Source organism: Rutilus rutilus (assembly GCF_951802725.1).
Source record: "Rutilus rutilus genome assembly, chromosome: 19".
NCBI lineage: Eukaryota > Metazoa > Chordata > Actinopteri > Cypriniformes > Leuciscidae > Rutilus > Rutilus rutilus.
In genome coordinates, this window is record NC_140232.1 from 25629740 (window position 1) to 25648521 (window position 18782).

At 38.0% G+C, this 18782-nt stretch overlaps 1 protein-coding gene across 1 annotated transcript in view; it reads left to right on the top strand.

Moving 5' to 3' along the window:
* The window catches only part of obscna (obscurin, cytoskeletal calmodulin and titin-interacting RhoGEF a), a 46921-nt gene that overhangs the window by 15809 nt on the left and 12330 nt on the right, over positions 1-18782 (top strand). Inside the window, exons 22-59 of the mRNA XM_084389530.1 lie at positions 25-291; positions 379-645; positions 760-1026; positions 1325-1591; positions 1678-1944; positions 2684-2953; positions 3073-3351; positions 3495-3752; positions 4600-4866; positions 5057-5323; positions 5695-5961; positions 6195-6461; positions 6539-6805; positions 6882-7148; positions 7280-7546; positions 7990-8256; positions 8709-8975; positions 9137-9403; positions 9581-9847; positions 9978-10244; positions 10351-10617; positions 10715-13114; positions 13548-13605; positions 13739-13848; positions 13978-14087; positions 14223-14423; positions 14524-14618; positions 15202-15375; positions 15476-15635; positions 15733-15840; positions 16496-16660; positions 16778-16936; positions 17162-17339; positions 17437-17550; positions 17642-17809; positions 17957-18059; positions 18139-18268; positions 18353-18461. Of these exons, the coding sequence (XP_084245656.1) occupies positions 25-291; positions 379-645; positions 760-1026; positions 1325-1591; positions 1678-1944; positions 2684-2953; positions 3073-3351; positions 3495-3752; positions 4600-4866; positions 5057-5323; positions 5695-5961; positions 6195-6461; positions 6539-6805; positions 6882-7148; positions 7280-7546; positions 7990-8256; positions 8709-8975; positions 9137-9403; positions 9581-9847; positions 9978-10244; positions 10351-10617; positions 10715-13114; positions 13548-13605; positions 13739-13848; positions 13978-14087; positions 14223-14423; positions 14524-14618; positions 15202-15375; positions 15476-15635; positions 15733-15840; positions 16496-16660; positions 16778-16936; positions 17162-17339; positions 17437-17550; positions 17642-17809; positions 17957-18059; positions 18139-18268; positions 18353-18461 (10155 nt within the window). The remainder of the gene's footprint in view (positions 1-24; positions 292-378; positions 646-759; positions 1027-1324; positions 1592-1677; positions 1945-2683; positions 2954-3072; positions 3352-3494; positions 3753-4599; positions 4867-5056; positions 5324-5694; positions 5962-6194; positions 6462-6538; positions 6806-6881; positions 7149-7279; positions 7547-7989; positions 8257-8708; positions 8976-9136; positions 9404-9580; positions 9848-9977; positions 10245-10350; positions 10618-10714; positions 13115-13547; positions 13606-13738; positions 13849-13977; positions 14088-14222; positions 14424-14523; positions 14619-15201; positions 15376-15475; positions 15636-15732; positions 15841-16495; positions 16661-16777; positions 16937-17161; positions 17340-17436; positions 17551-17641; positions 17810-17956; positions 18060-18138; positions 18269-18352; positions 18462-18782) is intronic.

Here is an 18782-nt window from a genome sequence, read left to right on the forward strand (position 1 = left end):
ATATGGAACATCTGCTTTGTATAGCTCTCCCCATCACTTTCAAACAAGAACTTATGAATCAAGAGGGTGAAGAAGGGAACAACGTCACCTTGCGCTGTGAACTCTCAAAAGCCAGTGCTGCTGTGGAGTGGTTGAAGGGAGAAGAAGTACTTAAGCCTGGAGAAAAGTACCTGATGAGACAGATTGCAACTAAAATGGAGCTTGTTATCAGGAAAGCCATACCTGAAGACAGTGGAGTCTACTTTTGTGTGTGCCCTGATCAGACATCCAAAGCAACGGTTAAAATCAATGGTACAAAACTCAATCAAACGATTTTATAATTGCCAATTTTGTCAAATATTCTCCTTAGGTGACACAAATATATTTATGATTTCTTAGCTTTCCCAATCACGTTCAAACAAAACTTGAGAAATCAAGAAGTGGTGGAGGGCAACACTGTTGCTTTGCGTTGCGAGCTTTCCAAACCGGGCGCCACTGTGAAATGGTGGAGGGGTGAAGAGATGCTGCAAGTTGGAGAAAAGTACCAGATGAGGACCGAGGGAAGGATTGCTGAACTACTTATCAAGAATGTCAACTCTGAAGATGTCAGCTCCTACAGCTGCACTACGGGAAAGGAAAAGACAACAGCAGAAGTTAAAGTCAAGGGTACGCTCTACTACTGCAAGATCAGATATTGTTATTCTTTAGTACCGGTAATAGCTTTCCTCTTTCAAATCATTCTCAAACTTAACTTGAACACATTTTTCATGGTTTTCATAGCTCTACCCGTCACTTTTAAACAAGAACTCCAAAACGAAGTAACTAAAGAAGGTGGTCAAGCTGTGTTAACCTGTGAGCTCTCTAAACCCGGCACTCAAGTAGACTGGAGAAAAGGAAGAATTATTCTTAAACCCAATGACAAGTATGAAATGAAGCAAGAGGGAACATTCACCAAACTGGTCATACATAATGTTGAAGCAAGTGATGCTGGGAGCTATTCATGTAAAACCAAGGATTCTGAGACAACTGCTGAGCTAACCGTTAAGGGTAAGGCATACAGACTTTTTGCAGAGGCGGCTTGGCACATTTTGGTCTTTTTTGGCTTGCTATTCTTGGGAGCCATTCATGTAAAACCAAGGATTCTGAGACAACTGCTGAGCTAACCCATAAGGGCAAGGCATGCAGACTTTTTGCAGAGGCGGCTTGGCACATTTTGGTCTTTTTTAGCTTGCTGTTTTTTATTATTGCTTCTTGTGCTATGGTCTTCTGCTTCGCTGTGCTTTGAGGGCCTGCATGGTTGTGTTGTGAAATAATCAGGCATATCTCTTTTGGTTGATGCTTCCAGTTCCACCTATCACTTTTAAAGTCAAGTTGAAAAATCAGGAAGTTGAAGAAGAAAATACACTCGTATTACACTGTGAGCTCTCAAAAGCTGGATGTCCTGTTGAATGGAGAAAGGGGGAAGAGCTCCTCAGATCTGGGTATAAGTATCAAATCAGGGAATGTGATGTTACAAGGGAGCTGATCATCATGAAAGCCTCGCCTGAAGACAGTGGAATCTACAGTTGCATTTGTGGGGAGCAGAATACCAAATCTACAGTCAGAGTGTTCGGTATGGATAAAGGTTTTAAAGAAAATTGAGCTTTTATTGTCGCTTACGCTCACAATGAGCTAACATGCTAATGTGCTACTCTTCAGCCACGCCAGTAACGTTCAAACAAAACCTGAAGAACCAAGAGGCTCCTGAGGGAGGTGTTGTTATTCTGCACTGTGAGTTGTCCAAGGCTGGGGTACCAGTAACATGGTTGAGAGGGGACGAGGAGCTCAGCAATGGAACTAAATATAAGATCAAGCAGGAGGGACTGGTTGCCGAATTACGCATTAAAAATGTCCTTCCTGTGGATGTTGGGGAATATAGCTGCATTGTTGGAGACCAGAAGACAACAGCTGAAGTTAATGTTAGGGGTAGGTCCAATGCAGCTTTAATGACCTTCTCATTGAGTTCACACAAGGTAACATTGTGTCTATACCCAATATCTTGACAACATTTTAACAGTGCTGTAAACAATGTATGATACCCAGGGCTGGAAATGATGGGGTGCAGGGGCATGAGGCATTCAAACCGGTTACATTTATTTTAAGGGGAATTAAGAGGATTTAGTTTCCATTCAGTAGCCTCAAGATAGCTGTAAATTTACAACAGTAAATATTTATAAGATTTTTTTTTCAATATAGTGAAATAGTAATGAAATATAATGAAATAGTATTTCAAATTGAAATAATATTTCACTACAGTATATTACTGTATTTTTGGTAAATGCAGCCTTGGTGAGCCTAAGAGACTTCTTTTAAAAAACATTTCTTACTTACCAAACTTTTAAATGGTAATGTATGTGTATTTCCATTTGAATAGAATCTGGTAAAATAAAACTCCCCTAGAATGATGAAAAAAAATCTTCAAATCCCCCCGTTTCTCTAATTAGGGTCCCCCAACTGAACCTCTGCCATTTCCACGACTGTTGATGCCCTCATGATTTTTTCACGAACCCTGTATGATACCCCTTCATGAATCACAGCATCATACACACATAGTGTCATTTCATATCATAAACTCTGCCAGTTAACATACACAATTTCTCATTTGCAAAATACTCCAAATACTTTTGAGCTGTTGTTGAGATCATACTTCTCACACCTCTCACAGCTGCTGCCTCTGTGTTCTTTGAGAAAGAGCTTGAGAGTCAAGAATCAATAGAAGGGGAATCTGTCCTGTTTAGCTGTTTACTCTCTAGCGACAATGCCCCAGTGACCTGGAGAAAAGATGCAAATCAGATCACACAGGGTGGACGATATACCCTCCACCGTAAAGGTGCCACTCAGGAGCTCGAAATCAGGAAACTGAGAATGGAGGACGCTGGCATGTACACATGCAGCGTCAGAGGGAAGAAGACGTCTACAACCCTCAGAGTGATAGGTACAGTAAATCAAAACAAGCCTACATGAATTCAACAATAAAATTCAGTTTGCTTTCAAACACAATGAATTTCAAGGACTCCTGTTCATTCCTTTATTCGGTTAATGTTACCTTTACAGAGCGTGTGAGGATTGTGAAAGGACTGCGTGACTTGACGGTTACTGCTGGCGAGAGCGCCCGGTTTGTGTGCGAGCTTTCACACGAGAACATCCTTGATGGGGTTTGGTGGCTTGGTTCCAATGTACTGCAGGAGAACGAGATGAACCAGATGAGTATCTGTGGCAAAGAACACCAGTTGGTCCTCACTATGACCACACCTGAAGAGTCAGGTGTTGTGTCCTTTGTGGTGGGAAATGAAAAGACTTCTGCTCATCTGCGTGTAAACAGCAAACCTAAAGGTGAGTGTAAGGATTCAATTTATTGTTTATAAGACATTTAATTTTAGTGTAAACAGCAGAAATACAGTATTGATATAGAAAAGTATACCAAATGCAATGAGTTGATTTAACTTTACACTCTAAAGTGCATTCTCTCTTTATAGTTTTCATTGAAGAAAACCTGAAAGACATGACCATTTTTGAGGGAGATTCGGCCACCCTGTGCTGTGTGACTTCTGACTCCTGCACACTTATAACCTGGAAACGAAATAATGTAACCCTGCTCCCCGGGGAAAAGTATGAACCTCTGAAACATGGGAAACGAAATATTCTTCTAATTCACAAAGTCAGAAAGGAGGATGCTGGGATTTACATGTGCGATACAGGAGACATGCAGAGTAGTGCTACTCTTACAGTCAAAGGTAGGAGCAGCTTGAAACACATTTGCTCTAACTATAAAGACTAGAAAATTATAACTATAAATATATATATTTAATTTGAACTTGATTTATCACCATTTAAACATATTATACATACTTTAATAATAGTAATAACATTAACAATCATTTATTATCATTATTATATTTATTATTAATAGTAATAGTAATCATATGTGATACATTTAGCTGTATTAAAAAAAATGAATTGATCAATTTTGGTATGTGTTGTCATATTTTTAAAATGTGATTTATTAAAATATTTATTTTTTAATTAATACATTTATAGTTCCCTACTTTTATTTTTTAAGTCACACTCCTAGTCCACCATATTTCAGTTGTTGTCGGTCACAAAAAAAGTATTGTTTTTTAGAGAAGGAAATTGTTATGGTAGATTTACCCGTTGTAATGCTTATTCTGTAACCCTTTACAATAAGGTCTTATTTGTTAACATTAGTAAACTATGTTAGTTAACATGAACTAACAATGAAAAATACTTCTGAAGCATTTAGTTATCTTAATTTTTACATTTACTAGTATATGTTAACATTGTACATGTTAACATTAGTTAATGAACTGTGAACTATCATGAAATGAGTAATTGTAATTTTATTAACTAACATTAATAAAGTAAAATTCTAAATTCTGTAAAAAATATATTGCTCATAGTTAGTTAATGTTATTTAATGATCAACTAATGCATTAACCTTATTGTAAATTGTTACTAATTCTTAGCAGAACTTGACTCTTTACAAATCAGTATACAAAGTGAATTTGTACAATATTTATTGAAAATGACACAGATACTTAAGGGTTCTTTGCTTAATTTCAGAGCGTCCTTTGTTTTTCTGCGGGGAGCTCCAAAACCAAGAAGCAGAAGAGGGTGAGACTACTTTCTTGTGCTGTGAGCTATCTCAACCTGGAGTTGCAGTTGAGTGGAAGAAGGGAGCAGTTCTGCTTCGACCGGGTAACAAATATGAGATGAAACAGGATGGATGTGAGCTACAGCTTCAGATCAATGACCTCACAAGTCAGGACAGTGGGGCCTACAGGTGTTGTGCCGATGGCATTGAGACAAGGGCCAGTATTACTGTGAAAGGTATGAACCAAAATAATTGCTTGTCTATATATATTGTATTTGATTTTGAGGATTTGATCTATGCATAAACTGAATGTCAGTAAATTAGTGAAAATATTCAGTGGCACTTTATAAGATCCATTCATTAAATACAAGCATTTGCATAATCAACATTTATTTTACCACTATTTCTTCTCCTCTGATACCACAGAGTGCCCTTTGTTTTTTCGTGAAGAGCTTCAAAACCAAGAATTAGAGGAAGGTGAAACGGCTTTCTTGTGCTGTGAGCTCTCTAAACCCGGAGTATCAATACAGTGGAAGAAGGGGGCAATGCTCCTGAAGAATGGACAGAAGTATGCAATGATGCAAGAGGGCAATGAAGTACAACTTCAGATCCATGACCTCACAAGTCAAGACAGTGGCATCTACAGATGCTATGCTGGCAATCTAGAAACACGGGCTAATATTATTGTCAAAGGTAGGTATGCACAGTATACCATAACAGTTATGGTTTATATTAAAATTGATCAGCATCAGTCGATATTGAATATTTGATTGTTTGAACTGTAATGTTTTATTTTTAATGTGAAAAAAAGTCTAGAATTTTAATACTGGTCAGTTTTTATTTATTGGCCGTAACATGAAAATGATTATTGGTTCGTTGGTATCGAACAAAATGTTAATATCGGTGCATCCTAAAAGGTTTGCAACTGTGTTTGTATAATGATAATCTGGGGTTTTAATTAAGGCATGGAAATTCATCTGTCTTTATGCTGCATGTTTAGTAAAAGACGAAATGAAACAGTTTCCTGCAAAGTTAGTTAACATTAATTTACTCTCCCTTTTCAGAGCAACCTCTTTTCTTCTGTGAGGAACTCCATAACCAGGAGGCAGAGGAGGGTGAGATAGCCTTCCTTTGCTGTGAGCTCTCTAAACCTGGAGTTGAAGTGCAGTGGAAGAAGGGGGCAATACGACTGAGACCAGGAAACAAATATGAGATGAAACAAGATGGCTGCAAAGCACAGCTACAGATCCATGACCTGACACGTCAGGATAGTGGCACTTACAAGTGCTGCTCTGGAAGCTTGGTTACCACGGCATCAGTTGTAGTCAAAGGTGAGAGCTGTGACATTAGAGGGTCATACTATGGTTTTGTGGAGAAGTATTTGTCCTCGTCTGATTTTCTGTATTTTTACACTGGATGTCATCAGGTCTTTGATCAAAACCTATGAATGCATTCAAGTGACCGTTCATGGACAAAAAGCACAACAATTAAATATGTATTCAAAAAATAAAAATAAAATGAAATGCATACTGTATTGATATTTTCTTATTTATTTTTTCATCAGAACAACCTTTGTACTTCATCAAGATGCTTGAGTGTCAAGAAGCAGAGGAGGGGGAAACTGCCTTTCTTTGCTGCGAGCTTTCAAAACCTGGGGCTGCCGTAAATTGGAAGAAGGGATCTGTGCTGCTAAAGCCTGGAAGAAAGTATGAAATAAAGCAGAATGGTGGTGAACTGCAACTTCAGATCCATGAGCTCACAAGCCAAGACAGTGGTGTCTACACATGCTGTGTTGGTAGTCTAGTGACCTCAGCATCTCTGGAAGTGAAAGGTATAGTATATTCAATGTAGACGAGTTGCTAGAATACACATTAATTAACATTTAACATTCTTATTTTCTGCATCCAGAACAACCTCTGTATTTCTGTGAGGAGCTCCAAAGACAAGAAATAGAAGAAGGTGAGACTGCCATACTGAGCTGTGAGATCTCTAAAACTGGAGTGGAAGTGCAGTGGAAGAAGGGAATGCTGTTGCTTCTGCCAGGAAACAAATATGAGACTAAGCAAGATGGCTGTAAATTACAGCTTCTTATACATGAGTTGAACAGTCAGGACAGTGGCATCTACAAATGTTGTGCTGGTAGCTTGGTGACCACAGCTTCTCTTGACGTGAAAGGTGTGTATTTTTATGTAATGAAGTTGTTAAAATTTCAGTTGGACATTATTGAGATATTTTTGTTTTCCCTCACCAGAACATCCATTGTTCTTCTCTGAGGAGCTCCAAAACCAAGAAGCAGAGGAGGGCAACACAGTCATATTGTGCTGTGAGCTCTCTAAACCTGGAGTTTCAGTGCAGTGGAAGAAGGGAGCAGTGATACTCAAGCCTAGTAAAAAATATGAGATTAAACAGGATGGCCATCAACTACAGCTTCAGATCCATGAGTTAACAGCTCAGGACAGTGGGACTTACAAATGTTGTGCTGGAAGCCTGGTTACTACATCATCTCTTGTGATAAAAGGTAAGTGAATTATTCAAATGGCATTTTTAAACATTTTGATCTTTGACATAAAAATTCATTCATTAATCTGTTCATGTGTCCAATTATTTTTGATGAACATGTAAAGGCATATATGTGTTTTCCCTCTACAGAAAAACCATTGTTCTTCTCTGAGGAGCTACAGAACCAACAAGCAGAGGAGGGTAACCCAGTCATATTGCACTGTGAGCTCTCTAAACCTGGAGTTTCAGTGCAGTGGAAAAAGGGGACGGTGCTTTTGAAGCCTAGTAAAAAATATGAGATAAAACAGGATGACTGTCAACTACAGCTTCTGATCCATGAGTTAACAGCTCAGGACAGTGGGCCCTACAAATGTTGTGCTGGAAGCCTGGTCACAACTGCTTCCCTTGTGGTAAAAGGTAAGTCAGTGGTTCTTAACCAGGGGGCTGGGGCTCATTAGGGGGCCTCAACAAACTCCCAAGGGGCTCTCAATATGACTTAAAATGATTTAAAATAAGACAAAACAAGTATTAAAATCAGCTAAACCTGTAAGTACTACATCAACTTAAAATAAAGGGTTAAACTTTATTTTAAGGTGTCATTGTTACAGTGTAATTATATATTTAAGTACTGAGTAATATTAAGCAACTACATGTATTTACTATAGGGTTAGGGTAGGATTAGGGTTTGGTTGAGGGTTAGTTCCATGTAATTATGCATCATTTACTGTTATTAATATGGTAAGTACATGTAACATATGTAACAAGGACACTGTAAAATAAAGTGTTACCATCTGTTCATGTGTTCACTTGTTTTTTGATGAACATGTAAAAGCATATATGATTTTGTTTTCCCTCTCCAGAAAAGCCATTGTTCTTCTCCAAGGACCTACAAAACCAACAAGCAGAGGAGGGCAGGACAGGAATATTGTGCTGTGAGCTCTCTAAACCTGGAGTTTCAGTGCAGTGGAAGAAGGGAGCAGTGATACTCAAGACTAGTAAAAAATATGAGATAAAACAGGATGGTTGTCAACTACAGCTTCAGATCCATGAGTTAACAGCTCAGGACAGTGGGCCCTACAAATGTTGTGCTGGAAGCCTGGTCACAACTGCTTCCCTCGTGGTAAAAGGTAAGTCAGTGGTTCTTAACCAGGGGTTGGGGCTCATTAGGGGGCCTCAACAAACTTCCAAGGGGCTCTCAATATGACTTAAAATGATTTAAAATAAGACAAAACAAGTATTAAAATCAGCTAAACCTGTAAGTACAATGTAACTACGTCAACTTAAAATAAAGGGATAAACTTTATTTTAAAGTGTCATTGTTACAGTGTAATTATATATATTTAAGTACTGAGTAATATTAAGCAACTACATGTATTTACTATAGGGTTAGGGTAAGATTAGGATTTGGTTGAGGGTTAGTTGCATGTAATTATGCATAATTTACTGTTATTAATATGGTAAGTACATGTAACATATGTAACAAGGACACTGTAAAATAAAGTGTTACCATCTGTTCATGTGTTCATTTGTTTTTTGATGAACATGTAAAAGCATATATGATTTTGTTTTCCCTCTCCAGAAAAGCCATTGTTCTTCTCTGAGGACCTACAAAACCAACAAGCAGAGGAGGGCAGGACAGCAATATTGTGCTGTGAGCTCTCTAAACCTGGAGTTTCAGTGCAGTGGAAGAAGGGAGCAGTGATACTCAAGACTAGTAAAAAATATGAGATTAAACAGGATGGTTGTCAACTACAGCTTCAGATCCATGAGTTAACAGCTCAGGACAGTGGGCCCTACAAATGTTGTGCTGGAAGCCTGGTCACAACTAGTTCTCTTGAGGTAAAAGGTAAGTATTTTTTTCAAATGGCATTTTTCCACATTTTGAATTTTAACATATGAATGACATTGGACATAATTAATTAATCTGTTCATGTGTCCATTTATTTTTTATTTTTTTATTTTTGTTGAACATGTAAAGACATACATATTTTTGTTTTCCCTCTCCAGAACATCCATTGTTCTTCTCTGAGGAGCTCCAAAACCAAGAAGCAGAGGAGGGCAACACAGTCATATTGCACTGTGAGCTCTCTAAACCTGGAGTTTCAGTTCAGTGGAAGAAGGGAGCAGTGATACTTAAGCCTAGTAAAAAATATGAGATTAAACAGGATGGCCGTCAACTACAGCTTCATATACATGAGCTAACAGCTCAGGACAGTGGGCCCTACAAATGTTGTGCTGGGAGCCTGGTGACTACTTGCTCTGTTACAGTGAAAGGTATGGAATGTGTTTTAGAGAAACTTCTGAATTACCTAATACTCTTTCCATGTACCATTCTGACAACATTGCTTGCTATTGAACCAGGATATTCTGATAATTCATTAAGAGCACTTTTTGTGAATAAAGACACAAATTTTAAAAACATTAAATGTTTTTTTATTTCCCCACATCTAGAGCAACCTATATTTTTCTGCAAGAACCTCCAAAGCCTTGAAGCTGAGGAAGGTAAAGCGACTGCCCTGACCTGTGAGCTCTCTAAACCTGGAGTTGCAGTGCAGTGGAAGAAGGGAACAGTGTTGCTGAAACCTGGAAACAAGTATGAGATGAAACAAGATGGTTGTCTGCTGCAGCTTCAAATATATGACCTGAAAATTGGAGATAGTGGCTCTTATAAATGTTGTGCTGGTAACATGGTGACGACTGCTTCTCTTGTAGTAAAGGGTAAGGGAATTCATTAAAATGTCGTTTTCCATCTTTTTTGAATAGAGGAATTAATTCATTAATCTGTTCATGTGTACTTTTTTTCTGTTTAGCTTGTAAAGACATAAGCATTTTTGTTTTCCCTCACCAGAACATCCATTGTTCTTCTCTGAGGAGCTCCAAAACCAAGAAGCAGAGGAGGGTAAGACAGCCGTATTGCGCTGTGAGCTCTCTAAACCTGGAGTTTCAGTGCAGTGGAAGAAGGGAGCAGTGATGCTTAAGCCAAGTAAAAAATATGAGATTAAACAGGATGGCCATCAACTACAACTTCAGATCCATGAGTTAACAGCTCAGGACAGTGGGACTTACAAATGTTGTGCTGGAAGCCTGGTGACTAATGGTTCAATTACAGTGAAAGGTACAGATATTATTTTAGTGCAACATCTGCAGTTTCTAATGCTTTGTCCATGTAGAACTTCTTTCATACAGAACCCAAACTTTATTTTTTACTTCTGCATGTACAGAGCAACCTATATACTTCTGCAAGATCCTTCAAAGTCTTGAAGCTGAGGAAGGTGAAACCGCGTTCTTGACCTGTGAGCTCTCTAAACCTGGAGTTCCTGTGCAGTGGAAAAAGGGAACAGTGTTGCTAAAACCAGGAAACAAGTATGAGATGAAACAAGATGGCTCTGAATTACACCTTCAAATCCATGATCTAAAATGTCAGGACAGTGGTGTCTACAAATGCTGTGCTGCTAGGATGGAGACAACAGCTTCTCTTGTTATAAAAGGTACATTTATTCCCATATTTTAAAAATAAGTAAGTAATTAAAAATAATTAAAGCTCAAAATAAATAAGTAATGTTGCATTTCCATTATTTACACCAGAAGCTTCCCCTAGAAGTAAAGTCATCCCTCAAGCCCCACTAAGATCAAAAGGGCAAAAAATTATGGAAGAAACACACAGTGGTCTAATGCATAAGAAACAGGCTGTGGTCATTGAGGAATCAGACATCTCTGTCTTGGAGTCATCAGAGGTTCACTTCCAGGATCTCTGTGAGAAACTGACAGATGACCAGGACGTCAAGAGGAAATCATTGATGAGACAAAAGGGGAAAGATGCGAGTTCCAAAATGGTTAACGTGTCTAGCTGCACCATGGAAGAACCTGTAATTACTACTCTTACAACCGATGCACCTGAAGAACAAAGAAAAAAAGTGGTGGACACTGGATCCAAAGAGGTTACTAAGATTTCTGTGGACCAGAACAATGAAAAGATCTCAGGGCAAGTTCAGAAGAAAACTTCAAGCATAGATACAAATGATCAGAGCAAGGAACCACCCAGAAATGTTCCCCAGCCTCCACCACGGTCAAAGAGTAAGGCCACACATCCAGATGTTTCACACCAAGACCAGTACAGTGTTTTTGAAGCAAACAACCAGAGTGTTAAAGATCCAACTGTTGACAAGAAGGGCAAGAAACAAGATGTTGTAACGGAGCCCACTGTAGAGACCAAAATAACATCAAAACATGCTGACCTAACACCATCTTTCTCTAAGGAGAAGGTTTCCCAGCCACATGTTGAAATCAAAAGGCAACCCTATGTTTTGGAAGCAAAGAATCGAGATATGGACATAAAACAAACTGTGGATACCACTTTAAAGAGATCAGATTATGGCTTAGATCCACCAGTCTTCAAAGAGTTAACGGCCAAACACGTTGAAGCATCTCAAGAACAACCATATAATTTAGAGGAAAGGAAGGAGTATATCAAATTGGAATCGAGTGTAAATAGGGAATCAAAGAAAGAGCTAATTGTGGACCCCATATCTAAGCCATCAGAATATGATGGTGAATATCCCGTCTGTATGAATGAAAAGAAGGAACCAAAAAATAAATTATTGGATGAAAATGAAATGCACAAGAAGCAAAATGTCCAGTCTGAAATGGGACCAGAAATTGAAAAGGTTCAGTCCCAGGATGAACATCATGGAAAAATAACAAAGAATGTTAAAGAAAAAGCACCAAGTATTGCCATCACAGGCCAGAAACCCAAAGAGCAAATACGTCTTGTACAGAAAACAACAACATTGACCGTTAGGGATGTGCAGAGGGATTCACTAGAAGGTGAAACAGATTTACCACACATTGATAGTGGAGATCTGAAAAATGTCAAGCAGGTTGTGGATGAACACCATGGAAAAGTACCAAAGCATGCTATAGAAAAAGCTACAAAAACTGCCACTGCAAGCCAAAAATTCAAAGAAGAAATGATTTCTGCAGAGAAAGCTACAACAATGTCCGTTAGAGATGTGCAGAGAGATTCACAGGTAGGTGAACCGAATTTACCAGACATTGATAGTGGAGATCTGAAAAATGTCAAGCAGGTTGTGGATGAACATCATGGAAAAGCACCAAAGCATGTTACAGGAAAAGCAACAAATATTGCCATTAAAAGCCAGAAATTCAAAGAAGAAATAATTCATACAGAGGAAGCTACAACAGTGTCCTTTAGGGATGTGCAGAAGGTGTCACCGAAAGTTGAGCCGAACTTACCACACATGGATAATGGAGATCAGAAAAATGTGAAGCAAGTCGTTATTGAAGTAGATGTTTCTGGGGAATCTGTAATTCAAACTGAGGAGACGACCCTAGAGCAAATCACAAGTGTGGATACTGGCAAACAGAAGTGTTCTCGAGTTGAGCACGATAATGTTGACAGCCCTGGTATAGACATAGATTTTGAAGATGAGCCAGAGATACGTGAGGCTGCCATTAAGATACAAGCTGCTTTCAAAGGTTACAAAACTAGGAAAGACATGCGTCTAGTCTTCAAAGAAGTGTTCAAGAACCAGAATCTTGATCTTGGTGGCACTGCATTCCTGGAGTGTGTTGTGGAAGGTAAAATCGACACTATGCGCTGGCTTAAAGATGGAATAGATCTGAGGCCTGGGAAAAGGTACAAAATCACCCAAAATGCAGATGGTAGGTGTTTTCTGGAAATTTCCAGGGTTACAAACAAAGATGCTGGAATCTACACATGTGAAGTTGCAAACAAGTTTGGAGCAATTAGTTACAATGGGAATGTGATGGTGGGTAAACCTCAGAAGCCATCACAAACAATTCAGACTGCACAAACACCAGATACAGAAATTGTCTCTGAGAAAGAGATTGCGCCAGTCCTAAACACTGAAGAGGAGTCATTGAGACTCGTCTACGATCTCCCGGCAGATGACACCTACAGCAAGATCAAGGAGAAAAGGAGAAGTCTAATTTCAGTCAGCTCCAGTGAGTTGTGTTTATCATTCTAGATAATAGTAGCAATAGTAGGGCTGCAATAATATTAAATTCTGGCTGAGACCAATAAAAGTATAATTATTTAATATTATGTCATGATAGATAAACCAATTAATGGCAGCTAACTGAAAAATCTAAATAAAGTAAAAGTTAAACATTAAAAACAAAAATCAAAAAAGTAAGTAAATTAAGGCATTACAACATTATAATTTACAGTATGAAAAATGTATATCAGATTTGCTAAAAAAGTTTTTCTTAAAGATTAACTAAGTAGTGTTAGACTACTGCAGAAGTAACATAAAAACAGAGGAATATAGCTAATATTGACCGAAGCTGATAAAGTCTTTGATATCTGCAGATAACTGATATATGTATACATCAATAGTAGCTGAGCTTGTTTCTTGTAATTCTGTCCCCTCTCTAGTATCCTGTTACTCAGATTATGACACAGCCCCTGATGTTGAGACTGAATACCAATCGAGGTACGTTTAACATTGTAAATACCCTTCAAGGACTCTTAATTATAAAGAAAGATGGCAGCGTAGAATAATTTTTTCCTCTTCTGTACTTTGGGATAATACTTTGCAATGTATTTAAATGAATGTTTTCAAACAGGGGAAAAGAGGCAGAGAAGTCAAAAAATGAGGCTCCTACTAAGACTTCTGAAGAAGAAAAAAGTGCTAGTTTACAACCTCGAAAGACTTCAGACCAGCTGAAAGGGAAAGGTCAGTTCTCTTGGTGCTGCAAGTCATTTAGTAAAGTCCAGACATAATGAAATAATATGCACTCAAGAGCATATTAAAAAGCTTAATATACTGTACTCTTCTGTATTGTTGCGTTTGTATTTGGCATAGGTTGCGATTCACAGAGTCACACACCGTCTCCCAAACGCCTACATTCGTACAAGTCCTCTGCAAATACTGAGTCATTCTCTGAGTCAGATGGAGATGATGACAGAGGAGAGGTATCAACTCAGCTTCTTAATAATAAACTAACAATAATAATAAAAATAATTGTGCATGTTGTAGCTCATATTGCTTTAGGAACAAGTGGAAAGTAAACACAACAAACAAACACTGATATACAGTATATTCTGCAGATATTTGATATTTATGTGGCCAAAACCAATTGTCATCCTCTGGGAGGAAACAAAGAAGCTTTTGTACTAAAGGAAGGTCAATTTGTGGAGGTCCTGGACTCAGCGCATCCTGTGAGGTGGCTTGTCCGTACAAAGCCAACCAAGATCACACCATCCCGTCAGGGCTGGGTATCCCCGGCGTACCTAGAAAAGAAGACAAAGGTGAGTGAATGTGTGTGTGTATATAGTTTAAATAGCAATGAATTGGTGTAAAAGGTTGTTATATTTATTTTTAATAATCTTTTGATTTGTTTTCTCAAAGGAAATATTTTCAGTGGCCCATGAAGCAGAAAAGGGAGAATCCCCTGAGAAAGGCAAAACAATGTTAACAAAGGATGAGCATGGCTTGATTCAAAGGTAAACTGAACTGAATAGAATACACAGAGACAAAGTTCTAGAATGTGGCTGGGGAAATGTCAACCTGAAGTTTATCAAACACCTCTAGAGAGTATTACAATAGTGTGAATTTGAGAATATGTAGTGCTAGTATTATTTAAATACTATTATAGTAATTTTTTATATTTTGAGCAGTATTGCCTACTATTATAGTATTCATATATCTTTATTATTTGTATATTTTCAGGTTTCAGGTTTTAAATTTTCATTTAAGTTTTAGTAATTTTATGTGCTTTTGTCATTTTTCTTAGTTTATTATATTTATTATAAATTTTTTTTAGTTGTAGTAATTTTAGTATTTCAACTTAAAATAGTTTTATTTCAGTTAGTTGCAAAGACATCACTTCTATATTTGTTAAACTATTTTAAGTTTAGGTTTTTCATCAATTAATTTCAGCCTCATTTCAATGACTGAAAAGGATTTTTAATATTTTTGTTTAACAATAACAACACTGGAAAGCATGCAAAGATCAATGGCTTTATTGTCTATATTAGCAGGTTTTGTGAAAAGCTAAATTGACTATCTTTTTTTTTTTACTTCTAGTCGGTTGATCAAGGGACTCCTTGATGGCGAGAACAGTTTTGTGCAGGAGATGAACTTCTTTGTGGAGCACTTTTTGCAGAACTTAGAGACGAGCGTTCAAGTTCCTCTCACCATCCTCAGTCAAAAAGAGTACATATTCCGTAATATCAGGGATATTGCAAATTTCCATGAATGGTGAAGACATCTCTTTTTTTATATTATATTATATTATATTATATTATTATGCATTAACATTGTGGGTTAACTTATTTGTCCCACTGTTCCTCCATCACAGTTGTATTCTCCCCAAGCTGGAGATGTGCTTCTCAGATGATGATGTAGCCCAGTGTTTTGTCAGTTATGCACCAGACTTTGAGATGTATCTCCAGTTCATTACAGGCCTTCCCCAAGCTGAGGCCTGCATCTCAGACAAAAACACACAGCATTTCTTCAAGGCAAGAGGAAATACTGTTTTCAGTCTGGCAGAAAGTGCTCCTTGTTTTAAATGATGTGAAGTAAATAAACAACAATTCTTCTTCTACTGTGTTCCAGCAATATGCAAACACAGAGTTGGCACATTTGGATACCCAGGTCTTTGATGTTAGCACGTATTTGCAGAAACCCATGGAAAGAATTCAAACATACAAGAATGTACTTAAGGTGTGAGAGCTTTATCAATTTCTTTCATACACATTATACAATATGATTTATATATATATTCTACAACCGTTCAAATGTTTGGAAATAAGTTGGTAATGTTTTAATGTTTGAAGAAGTCTCTTATACTCACCAAGGCTGCATTTATTTGATCAAAAACACAGTAAAAACAATAATACTGTTTAATATTGTTACAATTTAAAATTAGTGTTTTCTATTTTAATATTTTTTTAAATATGATTTGTTCCTTTGATGGCAAAGCTGAATTTTCAGCATCATTACTCCAGTCTTGAGTGTCACATGATCCTTCAGAAATCATTCTAATATGCTGATTTGCCGCTCAAGAAAAATGTCTTATTATTATCAATGTTGAAAACAGTGATGGTACGTAAAGAATCCTAAAAGGTGTGTTTTCCACAAATATATTGATGAATGCAACGTTCAAAAGAGAAGTATTTATATAAAATAGAAATCTTTTGTAACATTATAAATGGTACTGTTAAATTAAAGTGTCCTTGCTGAATAAAAGTATCCATTTCTATCCCCCCAAAAAAATTCTTACTGACCCCAAACTTTTGAATGGTAGTGTGTGTATAGTGAAACCATAATTATTGCTTTCAATACAGCATGTAATTCTCTTCCATTTTTGTCTTTTTAGGAGCTTATCAGGAACAAAGCAAAGAGCGAACAGAACTGTTGCCTGTTAGAGGATGCCTTTGCCATGGTTTCCAGCTTGCCTTGGCGTGCCGAGAACTTGCATCATCTTTCCATGATTGAGAATTACCCGGCACCTCTCAAGGGGCTTGGAGAACCCATTAGACAGGTACTGTCTCATCATATTTGAAACCTTTTTGTTTGCAGGTTGACAAGATGACAAGTGTGAGTAGGAATTGGAAGGTATCATTCTGCTAATGATAGTGTTATGTGTGTTTTTTTCCAGGGCCATTTTACAGTATGGGAGGAGATTCCTGAGGTCAAAGTCTCTCAGAGAGGACATCACCGCCACGTCTTTCTCTTCAAAGATTGTATTGTATTCTGCAAGCCAAAGAGAGAGCTTGGCACATACACCGAGGCCTACATATTCAAGAATAAAATGAAGGTTTAATCAGCTATACATTTGCTAGTACAGCATTTTAGTTGTGAAGAAGTTTTACAGTCTATTCTACATGCTATCCCAATGAAAACATAGCTAAATTTCAAGTTTACCTTGCATTTGAAGACTCATGTAAAGGACACTGCATATGCAATATCTTGTATAGCATGGCAGCGCTAATCACTGCAGTCCATTTCACATCCATTCCAAATACATTTGCTTTCTTCACAGTTGAGTGATATTGATGTAAAGGATACAGTGGAAGGAGATGACAGGTCATTTGGTCTTTGGCACGAGCACCGGGGAATGCTGAGAAAAATCATTCTGCAAGCTCGATCAATCCTCCTCCGCCTCTCTTGGCTCAAAGATCTGAGAGACCTGCAGCAGCGCAGCAAACAGCCCGCTTGGAGTAAGTTAGGACACAGGAGAGCACACTTATGAATAAATCAGTTTTGACCTCATGAAATGATTGCATTTTTTCCACACCTCTTTGTTTATATTTGCAGGTGCCCCGTGCTTTGAGCAACATCTTACTAACTATCCAGCAAAGCTTGGACAAACTGTAAAACTGGTCTGCAAGGTCATTGGCACACCAAAACCAGTAATAAAGTGGTATAAAGGTAAATAATACTATGTACTGTATGTGTGTGTATAAATATGGGTAGTTTACATTTAATTTACAAATGGGTTCTGCTGATGTGCTTTCCTCAGATGGTCATCCTGTGAAGGATGACGAACATCACATTACATCAGAAGGACAATTGGGTGCTTGTTATCTTGTACTGACTGGCGTCACAGTGGTGGACTCAGGTCAATACATGTGCTATGCAACCAATCCTGCAGGGAACGCAAGCACTCTGGCTAATATCATGATTGATGGTATGTTTTTGAGAAATGGTTATTATCGCCATGCTTTTCTAGTTTTTGCATGTATTTCCATTCATATGTCTTGCATATGCACTACTGTTCAAAAGTTTGGGATCACCAAAAATTAAATAAAAAGCATGTTGTTTTTGTTTCACAAAGTGCCTCCAAGTTTCACAACAAGACTACATAACTCAGTGCTTGTAAGGGGACAAGATATGCAGTTCAAGTGCTCCACACAATCTGCTCCTTTACCGTCCATAAGGTAAAACTGGTTTCATCCACTCAAATTAATGTAATGGCGTATATGGTTATAAAAGAGCCTACACAATCTATATGTACAGGTGGTTCAAGGATGCCGTTCAACTTGAAAACACCAGGAAACATCAGATTCAATCTGATATCCAGACAGGAATTCTCACTCTCACCATAAAGACAGCGGAAGAGGCAGATCTGGGTCAATACCAGTGTGAGGTACCAGAGTCTTTTACTACTTTTCAATGGCGTATTCATATCATATATGAATCCCAATACTCTTTCTTTGTGTTTATGTTACAGCTACTGAATGAAGTGGGCAGTGCCAAGTGTAAAGCTGAACTCTGCCCTCCAGCTCCATTAGCTGTGACGGTCAGCACCCAAAAACAATCACAAACCACCCCAGCTCCAGGTAGGACGAAGGAGAAGGTGAACAGCAATTACTATTTAAGGCAGAGAATGCGTGCATTTGCCCACTAAAAACTGGTGGGCACCAGTAGGCTTTGAAGGAGCACATACCACAGTCACCTCCAACTGCACTCGTTCCCACCCATTCCTCATGTTTCGTCACTGAAACTCCAGATCTTCTAAATGTCCATTTCACTCTAACAACTAGCTCTGTAGAATGGAATCATATGTAAAATCATATGTTTAATAATAATGTGCTGTTTTCCATATTCAATAGCTTCTTGGTCTGGAACATCGGGATCACTCAAACTATCAAAAACATCAT